Source organism: Paramisgurnus dabryanus, chromosome 16, assembly GCF_030506205.2.
Source record: "Paramisgurnus dabryanus chromosome 16, PD_genome_1.1, whole genome shotgun sequence".
Lineage (NCBI taxonomy): Eukaryota > Metazoa > Chordata > Actinopteri > Cypriniformes > Cobitidae > Paramisgurnus > Paramisgurnus dabryanus.
This window is the reverse complement of record NC_133352.1, coordinates 33,957,872-33,970,110: the sequence shown is the minus strand read 5'-3', so window position 1 is coordinate 33,970,110 and position 12,239 is coordinate 33,957,872. Positions and strand designations below refer to the sequence as shown.

General features: G+C 36.8%; 1 protein-coding gene across 1 annotated transcript; it reads left to right on the top strand.

The window, feature by feature from the left end:
- The first annotated feature begins 46 nt into the window (after positions 1-46).
- Positions 47-11,624, top strand: igfbp7 (insulin-like growth factor binding protein 7). Its single transcript, XM_065242061.2, has 5 exons — positions 47-521; positions 2,669-2,778; positions 6,793-6,894; positions 7,096-7,222; positions 10,881-11,624. The coding sequence occupies exons 1-5, from the start codon at positions 116-118 to the stop codon at positions 10,901-10,903; spliced, it is 768 nt and encodes a 255-aa protein (XP_065098133.1). The 5' UTR covers positions 47-115; the 3' UTR covers positions 10,904-11,624.
- Positions 11,625-12,239: the final 615 nt, after the last annotated feature.

Sequence of the window (12,239 nt, the reverse complement as noted above, 5' to 3'; positions counted from 1 at the left end):
TGGCAGTCACAGGATCTGCAACACCAACATCTCCAAACAGAAGGGCGGGGTCTGGTTCTTCTATAGAAGAAAACTGTGAAACTGTGAAAGCGCCTGAGACCCTTCACATCAAACCATGATTTCTTTTCTGCTATTAACACTGATATGCGCGGCCTCGGCCAGCCGCGTGCCTCGCACCTGTGGCACCTGCGAGCTGAGCGGGTGCGAGCCTTTGCCTGCCGAGGGCTGCGCGTACGGGACGCTGATGGACGCGTGCGGATGCTGCGCGTTCTGCGCGTCTGGGGCGGGAGAGCCGTGCGGGGTACGCGGAGCCGCAGCCAAGCGTTGCGCGTCTGGGCTCGAGTGCGTCAGAGACAAGAAGAGTAAATCAGGCGTTTGCGGGTGTAAGAGCGACTATCCCGTGTGCGGATCTGATGGTGTGAATTATAAAACCGGCTGTGATTTAAAAGCAGCGAGTCTGAAAGCTGTGAGTGAGATAAAACCCGAGATTAAGATCCAGAACAAAGGCAAATGCGCCCAAGGTGAGATGCGTAAAGTTGATATTTCATTTTGAATGATCTGCTGTTTAAAAGGCATTCTTGAGGTCTCTCATCCTCACATCTATTCTGGACTCTTATTGGCTGCTTTTTTCATTATACAGTCTACACTATACATTTTTTTTAAAGGATTTTGAATATAAAATGATAGTTTTCCAATTAAATAAATGCATAGGTTTGTGCAATGTTATAAAACATTGCAAAACTTCAGATCAAATGATTTTTAAGATATTGAGAAACATGTAAGTAAAGTGAACTGAAAATCCGGCACACTTTTTCTTTATCAGGCTGTATGGTGCCAAAAAGAACTTTTACAGGGGTAGTTCACCCAAAAATAAAAGCTTTGTCTTTATTTTCTCATCCTAATGTTGTTTTAAACCTGTATGCATTTCTTTTTTTCTGATGAACACAAAAGAAGATATTTTGATAAATGATGGTAAGCACACAGCTTATTGTAGCCATTGACCTCAATAGTAGGTAAAAAACCTGATGCAATTTAATGTGTACCCTCAACACATTATCAAAATATCTTTCTTCATCATTTATCACAATACTTCCATAATATTTGTTTTCCTACTATGGAAGTCAATGGTTACAATCAGCTGTGTGGTTACCATCATTTTTAAAGTATCCTCTTTTGTGTTCATAAAAAAAACTCATACAGGTTTAGAACAACATGAGGGTGAGAAAATGATGACAACATTTTCCTTTTCAGGTGAATTATCCATTTAACATCCAAAAGTTAAGAAAGAAATGGTTATTTTAAGAAAATCTTTGGGGAACCAAAATGGGTTTTATATGGAGTTGTAGTGTATGCTACTATAAATTATAACATACTTTAAAAAGTATTATTTAATAAAAAATGTATTTCTATAGGTTTTGTAGTTTATTATTTGGACATGCATGCTAATTCTAAGGTGTTTTTTTTTAAAGCTGCTGTGAGTAACATGTTAATCTACTAATACAAATCTTTCAGTGTAATTCTCTTAAATATGCTATAAACTACACTGTAAAAAAATTTTTTGACATAATTTATAAAAACACGTTGAAATTGTTTAAGTTGAAGTAACACAAAAATATTTGACAAAAATGCTGATTTATTTTTACAGTATTTCATGTCAGGGGAAATATGTATTTTTGTTTCCTGCTTTATAAAAAGTGCATAATCATGCATTATCTATAGTACTTAAGTGTTTATAATGGCTCCCAGTAAAGCAACTATTTGCACTGGTCCGCTTAAACATACAGCATGTTATATTTAAGTATTCCCAGGTGTCAGCAGCCATTTCGAAGTCATGTGTTTACTTTATCCAGCTTAAAATGTGACCATGGGACCCTAGAGTTTATACACAAAGAAATGAAATGTCAAACTAACATCAGATTCATTTTTGCTTAAGTGTTAATGTTCAACATGATTCATGTTTCTTTTTCCCCAGGAGCACTTATACAGTCATCTGCCCTGCATTTGACCAGGGGAAAATTCATTCACACACAATCACATAGAGAGAGAGAGAGAGAGAGAGAGAGAGAGAGAGAGAGAGAGAGAGAGAGAGAGAGAGAGAGAGAGAGACCTGAAGGCCATTGTTTTCATACAGAGTTTAAATGTTTCATGATCCCTGAACAGACATGTCTAAAATTCCAGCCTCTCGGGTGGGTTTACAAATCTGTAGAGGGAGTTCAGCCTGATCAAATCACTGTGTCTCATTCAGCCAAATACTGAGCAGATTGTTGGTTTAGAGCAGACTCAGATGGTTTGAATCTGGTTTAAAGCCAACATTTGTGTAATTTGTTAAATCAGATGATGTGAGATAAAAATAACCAATTCTGTTAATAGAAACATTTATCCAAAGAGATTTATGAGGCCATAAATCATTTGGAAATTTGACCCGCAGTAACTTTCTCCTTTGACCTACAGTCATTTTTTTCTTTCCCTTGCTAGAACTGAGGTAACACGGCATACCCTGAGAGTTGTCCACATTATTATCTGTCAATCACTTTATTGTGCAAACTCTCTTCAAGAATTCTCTGCTCTTTCAGGCATGAAGTCTATGTGCTGATAACTCTTGCATGCCATGATTATATAATCCAAATTTGAATGCAACCTCTGAATCATGTTTGTATGCCCTTCACAGCCCCTGTTATTGTGACAGCACCAGCTGAGGTCTGGAACGTGACTGGATCACAAGTCTTCCTGAGCTGTGAAGCCACTGGGATCCCCACCCCGGTGCTCACCTGGAGAAAGGTAAGTGTGTCACTTTTGTAAATAAATGCACTACTAAAGGAGCTGCTCTGAGAAACAGCCAATCAGAGCAGAGCTCAACATTATTATTCATGACTATTTCATTCAAAAGGCAAATCCTAAGGTTGTAAATGGACATGAAAACCGTCCCTAGATCATTTATGCACTTAAAAAAATATATTTCAAAGCATTCTTTGGCACCTTTAAGGGAGCAAGGATAAAATCCTGCATGGATAAAAGGAAGGAGGGAAATACATTCCTAAGGATGTTTGTGTATACAGTAAAGCTCCAGCTATGTCAAAGGATATCCCACTGTATGAATAACAGCTCAGAGAAACAATAGAGCTAGAAATAAGGGAGAGATCGGGGCAGGAAGGATTTGATCAAACATCCCATCAATTATTATCATGTGTTTCCACTGTAAAGCTAACAGGATTCAGACTCTTTCTGATCTTAGATATATAATACCTCATGTGCAATGGATTATACATTTAAAACATTACAGTAACTCGTACAATAAGCCAATGTGAAGGACCGGATACTGACTGACGGTCTCACAATTAACCTCTCGGTTTAGCTACAGGACATCTAAAGCCCTAGGGAGGTTTTTTGGATAGGTCTGAAATATGTTTTTCCAATTCTTGCTATACCACTCAGGCCAGATATACAGTACATGAGGTAATGTCCTTCGTATTTTCTTAAAGGAATAGTTCACCTAAAAATAAAATATACATCCTAAAAAGGAAGTTGCTGGCTCTTTGACCTCATGGTGGCTGGATGCAGTACAAGTCATAAATCCCGCCCTCTTCATGCAAACGAACGGGACTCGGGTCAAAAAAAAAAAAAATTACACTTCCAATAAAATTTTCCACAAGATGGTTTTGGTCCTTTAAGGCAGTGTACTTCAGCCCTGGTCCTCAAGGCCCCCCTTCCAGAATGTTTTAGATGTCTCCTTAATTTTCACACCTGATTTAACTCATTAGTTTGTTAAGGAGACATTCGGGAAGAAGGCTGATGAGTTGGTTCAGGGGTTTTAAAGGTGCAGTGTGTAACTTTTAGAAGATTCCCTTGACAGAAATGCAATATAATATACATAACTATATTATCAGTAGTGTGAAAAGACCTTTCATAATGAACTGATGAGCCGTTTTTATCTATATACACCGAGAGTCCCCTTACATGAAAGTCGCCATTTTGTGCCACCATTTTTCTAGAGAAGCCCTTAACGGACAAACTTTGTTTACCAAGTTGTCTCTGACAATGACGTGTTTGTCCTATGGTGGCTAGCGTAGCTTCTCTATGCGTTTCAAAAGCGAGGGTGAGCTGTGGACTGAGCCGTTGGGCACAATTTGAAACCTCACCACTAGATGCCGCTAAAATGTATACACTGCAACTTTAAATAAGGAGACATCTAAAACTTTCTGGAGTGGGGGCCTCCAGGACTTTAAGGTAGTTGTTATTATGCTGATATATGTTCAAATGTTCACTTTTGTGATATGATTCATTTTAGCTAGTAATGTGATGCTATAGACCTTTTGCGAGTCGACGTCACAGTTACGTCACGCGCGCATGTGGTGGCAGAAAAACAGTGGAAGTGAATGAGACGCGAGTGAAACGAACAATATAACTAACTAGAAAATGTTTTGTTGTGCTGTTGAGTATCAGAATAGGAATGCCAAAATAGATGACCTTCATTTTTATAGTATACCGTCGTTCGAAGACGCCATTTGAAGATAAACGTAGGTGTTTATGGTTGCAATAAAAGCCCTCAACCGGACAGACTGGAGTGATGAAATCATCTGAAAATCTTTTAATTATTTGAATAGAAAATAATTAGAGAAGATGTCCGGTGTTCTGTCGAAGTCTGATCCCTCTATGTGTTTCTTATAGCGTTTTCATCACGTTACGTTTATAATTTATTTAGAAAGATTAAAGATTTTAATTAGTTCATAATATCAATAATATTACCATTTATTAAAGTTTTCGTGTTTTTTTTTTCGTTTTCTATTACTTTTTACCTTATATCTTAGCCTATGTCTTCTTCCTGTTTGTTTTAAATTATGATGTTAACTAATAAATAAACATACCACACACACACACACACACACACACACACACACGATGTAAAGTGTTAATAATATATAAACAGGCCTATACAAATTAATTTGTATGTAAACATCATAGTTTTAGATCAAACACGTAGGCTAAAAATATAAGGAAGAAATTGAAAACAGGAAATGATGAAATATTTAATAAATGATATTATACAGAATACATGATAGTATTGCTCTTATAAGTACTTCAGTGATTCATACTGTAAAAATAATTGATTAACCAATAAAGAACAATACATATACATTACATACATGCACACAATTAGTAGCCAAGCCATTTAAACTTTTAATTTATTTAAAAAATAAACGTAACTTGGTGAAAACGTTATAAGAAACATTATACTTAAGAGAAATATAGGGGAAACAGACTTCTGCAGAACACCGGATCCTTAAAAATCACAGTTTAATGCAAAAACACTTCACACCTCTATTGAGAAGCATTCACGTTCTGCCACCAGTTGGGCTCCGCCCACAAAAAACGTCATCTCTGTTTGCAAACACGCAAAAGGTCTATAGGAATGGGGCGTGTCGTTATGATTGAAATTTGTGATTGATAGCTTCTCCGAGCGGACTCTCGGAGCTTCGTCGAGGGAAGATTGAAGATATAACTATTCATTTTCAATTTTTTTGTTATTTCACACCAACAAATGAGTTGTATTTAACTAACCTTATTTTAGGAATTCAGTCAAATGAGAAGTTCAAGGAGCATTGTTGAATTGGGCGTTCAAGCTTTTGGGCAGAAGTTTTATACCGTGGCTCCAGTGCCGGTCTTTCCTATACGCAAAGTACGCAATTTGCATAGGGCCCCGCACCACTAGAGGGCCCCCCTTGATCTCAGAATTATTTAAAACCATTATATCAAAGAAAAATTATTATTATGTTTAATGAAAACAAGACGCTATAATTTAAATAATTTGCAAACTTCCGAATTTGTGCGGGTTTTTAAAAATACTTAATGATTTCTTAAATCACTGATATGTACTCGGACAACATGCAGGCAGTTTCTCAATCCGAAGGCTGCAGCCTTCAGAGGTCACATTTGTAGGCTGCTGCTCCGCCTGCGGGCTCCACGGATGATTCCTTCAGGGCATGCCCTGGCTCCAAACTGATGTTTTTGCATAGCGTGTCAGTGCCTATCGTCGTGCATTTTACATTCAGTTCATTACAATGGAAGGAAGCGGTGTCGCATCGTCCATCTTTTTTACAGTCTATGGTGCAGACAGGCAGAGGGAATATATGGGGAAAGCAAATATTTTCCACAGACGGTTTTCTATCATGTCACACGATATATATTATATATTCATTTTTATAATTTACAAAATAATGATAATTTTATTATTTTGTGTGTGTGTGGCCCAGGGAGGGCGGGGCCTCCACTACAAATTCCCCTGAGATAAGGCTGGATTTACTGTAAATGAGGCATTGCAGATCTAAACTCGTTCAAAACACAATACTTGTATCCCTCCAGACCAGAGAAGATATAAGTATTAAAAACAACAAGATGTAAACTTATCTCTAAAGACTGAAGAAGCAGAAGCAGATAGAAATATTAAAAACAAACAAATCCTAGAAAGGGTGAAGAGAGTACTAGACACTGAGAAAACAACTAAAGTTGCAGTTATATTTTTTATTTATTAAGTAGAACACTAGAATTACCTTTCAATAATAAAAACTAATTATTTTATTACATTTATATGTGGTTTGCTACCTTGCAAGATATCCAGGAGCTCAAAATGTTCAAGTTTTAAGAACAAATTCTTGAATATAACATAAACTCTTTAACATCACACGATAATCATTTTAAACTTGAAAATATTACTTAATATTACTTATTGTTTATTCTGCTTGTTCTGAATGTTCCTGTTTGGGGTTGAACGCATTTAGCATGGGTTTGTTCTCAAAGGTTTCTGATGGAAAAACTCTACCACTCCCCGGAGACAGAGAAAACCTGGCGGTTCAAACCCGTGGAGGCCCGGAGAAGCATGAGGTCACTGGTTGGGTGCTAGTAAGTTTATTCAGTTAAATATATCAAACATATTTTACCTGTAAATATTTTTCCATAAAAATGTGAATAGGCTATGTATGAGTTCATTGCGATTCAAAACCAGTCCAGATTTATCACACAATCTCAATTTACATTTGCTCTTTGCACTTAGCAAAGCTTCTAGTACAGAATAGATAAAAAATCAGGTGCCGTCTCTCGCAGATATCTCCTCTTACCAAAAATGAGGCCGGTTCCTACGAGTGTCATGCCAGTAATATTAAAGGTGAAGCTTCGGCTGTAGGCACCATCCATGTGGTGGACTCCATCAATGACATTCCCGCTAAGAAGGGTGAGTGCAATTTAAACAACTTCATGCTTCAGGTGTTGTAAAAACTTGGATTTGTCGAAAATATGAGTGTGTTTGTATAGGACTTTTGTGTGTAGCACATGGATCATGTCCCTGCATGCTGTGCACTCTTTACTTGGCCCATATCGGCTCTTTGTAAGCGAGATGGTTGGCGTGACAAGCATTACTGCCATTGCCTACTACAAGTGGCAACAGTAAAATACCTTGCAAAAGAATGTACCCTAGTTATCTATCTTAATTTCATCAAACTAGATTAAATGTTGGCATGCTCATATACACCACAATATTATAAAATGTGATTGATTGCCTAATTGTACTCAAAACAATCGGTGACTCTTTCATGCATAAAAAATTGGGCCAGTGCCTAAAGATAAGAGCCTGGGATATACAGTCTTGTTCAAAAGAATAGCAGTACAATGTGACTAACCAGAATAATCAAGGTTTTTAGTATATTTTTTTATTGCTATGTGGCAAACAAGTTACCAGTAGGTTCAGTAGATTCTCAGAAAACAAACAAGACCCAGCATTCATGATATGCACGCTCTTAAGGCTGTACAATTGGGCAATTAGTTGAATTAGTTGAAAGGGGTGTGTTCAAAAAAATAGCAGTGTGGCATTCAATAACTGAGGTCATAAATTTTGTGAAGGAACAGGTGTGAATCAGGTGGCCCCTATTTAAGGATGAAGCCAACACTTGTTGAACATGCATTTGAAAGCTGAGGAAAATGGGTCGTTCAAGACATTGTTCAGAAGAACAGCGTACTTTGATTAAAAAGTTGATTGGAGAGGGGAAAACCTATAAAGAGGTGCAAAAAATGATAGGCTGTTCAGCTAAAATGATCTCCAATGCCTTAAAATGGAGAGCAAAACCAGAGAGACGTGGAAGAAAACGGAAGACAACCATCAAAATGGATAGAAGAATAACCAGAATGGCAAAGGCTCAGCCAATGATCACCTCCAGGATGATCAAAGACAGTCTTGAGTTACCTGTAAGTACTGTGACAGTTAGAAGACGTCTGTGTGAAGCTAATCTATTTTCAAGAATCCCCCGCAAAGTCCCTCTGTTAAAAAAAGGCATGTGCAGAAGAGGTTACAATTTGCCAAAGAACACATCAACTGGCCTAAAGAGAAATGGAGGAACATTTTGTGGACTGATGAGAGTAAAATCTTTCTTTTTGGGTCCAAGGGCCACAGGCAGTTTGTGAGACGACCCCCAAACTCTGAATTCAAGCCACAGTACACAGTGAAGACAGTGAAGCATGGAGCATGATATGGGCATGTTTCTCCTACTATGGTGTTGGGCCTATTTATCGCATACCAGGGATCATGGATCAGTTTGCATATGTTAAAATACTTGAAGAGGTCATGTTGCCCTATGCTGAAGAGGACATGCTCTTGAAATGGTTTTTTCAACAAGACAATGACCCAAAACACACTAGTAAACGGGCAAAGTCTTGGCTCCAAACCAACAAAATTAATGTTATGGAGTGGCCAGCCCAATCTCCAGACCTTAATCCAATTGAGAACTTGTGGGGTGATATCAAAAATGCTGTTTCTGAAGCAAAACCAAGAAATGTGAATGAATTGTGCAATGTTGTTAAAGAATCATGGAGTGGAATAACAGCTGAGAGGTGCCACAAGTTGGTTGACTCCATGCCACACAGATGTCAAGCAGTTTTAAAAAACTGTGGTCATACAACTAAATATTAGTTTAGTGATTCACAGGATTGAAAAAATGTTTGTACAAAATAGTTTTGAGTTTGTACAGTCAAAGGTAGACACTGCTTTTTTTTGAACACACCCCTTTCAACTAACTGCACAGCCTTAAGAGCGTGCATATCATGAATGCTGGGTCTTGTTTGTTTTCTGAGAATCTGCTGAACCTACTGGTAACTTGTTTGCCACATAGCAATAAAAAATATACTAAAAACCTTGATTATTCTGGTTAGTCACATTGTACTGCTATTATTTTGAACAAGACTGTATGTTTCATGGGTGAGCCAGTTCACCAAAAATTAAATGGTATATTTCTTTGTTCTGTTGAATACAAATGAGATATTTTGGGGAAATGCATATCTGGGGCACCATTCACTTCGATAGTATTATTAAAGGAGTCATATTATGAGATTTTTTTAAGATGTAAAATAAGTCTTTGGTGTACGGAGCCCCTAAGCGGACATAGAGCAAAAATTAAATAAAGTTAATTTCATGTGCTTACGTGAAACTTTCATGTGCTCATGCAAAACTTTCATGTGCTCACGCAAAACCTTCATGTGCAGAATTTTTTTTTAAAGTTTAGTTTTGCGTGCTTACATGAAACTATCGTGTGCTCACCTGAAACTATCGCGCGCGCACGTGAAAGCGAAAGTTTATTATAGTATTATTTAAAAAATGCAGATCTGGGGCACCATTCACTTTATTAGTATTATTTAAAAAATGCAGATCTGAGGCACCATTCACTTTCTTTTAAAAAAATGCAGATCTGGGGCACCGTTCACTTATATAGTATGTTTTTTAAATGCAGATATGGTGCACCGTTCACTTTCATAGTATTATTAAAAAATGCAAATATGGGGCCCCGTTCACTTTCATAGTATTATTAAAAAATGCAGATATGGGGCACCATTCACTTCATAGTATTATTAAAAAATGCAGATCTGAGGGACCATTCACTTTCATATAAAAAAATGCAGATATAAGTCACTGTTCACTTACATAGCATTCTTAAAAATGCAGATCTGAGGCACCATTCACTTTCATATAAAAAAAATGCAGATCTGGGGCACTGTTCACTTATATAGTATTTTTTTTAAAATGCAGATATGGTGCACCGTTCACTTTCATAGTATTATTAAAAAATGCAGATCTGGGGCACCGTTCACTTATATAGTATGTTTTTTAAATGCAGATATGGGGCACCATTCACTTTCATAGTATTATTTAAAAAATGCAGATCTGAGGCACCATTCACTTTCATATAAAAAAATGCAGATATAAGTCACCGTTCACTTACATAGTATTCTTAAAAATGCAGATCTGAGGCACCATTAACTTTCATAGTATTATAAAAAAAATGCAGATATGGGGCACCGTTCACTTTCATAGTATTATTAAAAAATGCAGATATGGAGCACCGTTCACTTCCATAGTATTATTTTTCCTGCTATGGAAATCAATGGTGACACAGATCCATACAAACATTCTTCAAAATATCTTCCTTTGTATTGAGCAGAACAAAGAAATTCATACAAGTTTGGAACAACTTGAGAGTGAGTACATGATGACAATGTTAGATTATTGGTAAACTACCCTTTTAAGGAAAGCACATCTTGTCCAAAAACCCAAAGACAAGTTGTCCCTCCAGATGAAATCTGCATTTCTGGAGAAGCCTAACATGATGATGTTTGTCCTTGTTTATCATCCTAAAGTAACAGAATCAAAAATGTTATCATACCAAGGAAATTATTATCTTTCTTACCTGGAACACAAGAGGAGTTATGGAGAATCTTTAATCTGTTCTTATTCATATCTTTTTTTGGTGTTGTTGAACATTTCTGATCAGCTGACACAAAACTATAAACGTGATGCATAAAATGTAATATTTTATTGTCATTGGTGCCTCCTGTGTGTTTGTATGCAGTGGTGAATGACGAGGAACTGTAAGGGAACTTCATGACCTCTGATGGGAGTCCTGCTGTATCAGAAGATCAGAAAACCACAACTTCCTATTATTCACATGGAGCATTTGGACAAGCACCACACACTGCCTGAAGCAAACATGCAGCACTTTTTTTCTATAGTTTCTAAAGTTATTCATGCGCACTCACGAAAGCCAGACCTTGACATTTACATCTATTCATATTTCTTACCTCACTCTACAATCTGTCTGCCCACAGAATAACTTTGATATTGTAAAGGATTACCATCAGATTGATCTCAGAGATCCACGTGAACATTCAGGCACGCAGACTCTACGTGGCTTACGCTATCTCTCACAAATTCATTCACATTCGCATGCAATCGAGGCACTCGGGTATCTCATCTCTACTTAGCACATACATGCTTTGATTCTCTTTGCAATTATTGATCATTTTAAAGATAAGCGTTTTTGTTTAATACAAGTATCATGCTCAATTTTAAGTTTGTATTGTCTCACAGTCAACGTCTATGGTGCTGAATAACATTTTGATTGTCGACTGTTTTTGTGCAAAATATTTGAAAGTTTAAACCAACAAAAGAAAACATATACAGCTGCCTAATCCTTCAGCATAACATAATTAAGCTCTTTGTCCATTACTGTTATAATATTAAATGTTGTCGTATAAAAGTGAGTATATACTGCTTTTGTGCATCACTAATGAATAAAGATATCATTTGTGAGACATGTAGTGTATTGTCTTTGTTGCAGGCATTTGTTATAGAGCCTTGTTTAAAAAAAATTACATTGTTTAAAGGTGCCATAGAAAATGTAAAACTGTTTTACCTAGGCATATGGTAATGACAATGAATGTAAACCTCATGCATGCAAGACAGCTGGAAAACAGGCCATTCTCAACTGTTGTTACAATGGTAAAAACAAAGTTGTGACTGCTGAGTTAGCACTATATGCTAGTTAATGCTATATGTTAGCGTTTAGGCTAAAAAAAACACGTATCATTCAGAAATGTCCATTAATAATCTCTGAACAATTAATTATTCTTTAAAATCTGTATATTCGTCTAATACAGACTCAGACATAAGGTCTGTTTACACACACACACACAGAGAGAGCTACTGAAGGAGCTGCTCTGAGAAACAGCCAATCAGAGCAGAGCTCAACATTATTATTCATAATAGACCATTTTATTCTAAAGGCAAATCCTAGGGTAGTAAATGGACACGTAAAACCATCTCTGGATATTTTTAGCACTTAATAGAGTTACATACCTTCTATGTAGATATCAGAAAACAATGCATTCTTTGGCACCTTTAAAAAAAACGTCTTATAACGTTTAATAAC

What these genes read in the sequence shown, in the direction of transcription:
- igfbp7 (XM_065242061.2), top strand. Translation starts at nt 116, where the DNA reads ATGATTTCTTTTCTGCTATTAACACTGATATGCGCGGCCTCGGCCAGC. An exon ending in AGGTCACTGGTTGGGTGCTA is followed by an intron (nt 6,895 to 7,095) that starts GTAAGTTTATTC and finishes CGTCTCTCGCAG; the next exon opens with ATATCTCCTCTTACCAAAAA. An exon ending in TGACATTCCCGCTAAGAAGG is followed by an intron (nt 7,223 to 10,880) that starts GTGAGTGCAATT and finishes GTTTGTATGCAG; the next exon opens with TGGTGAATGACGAGGAACTG.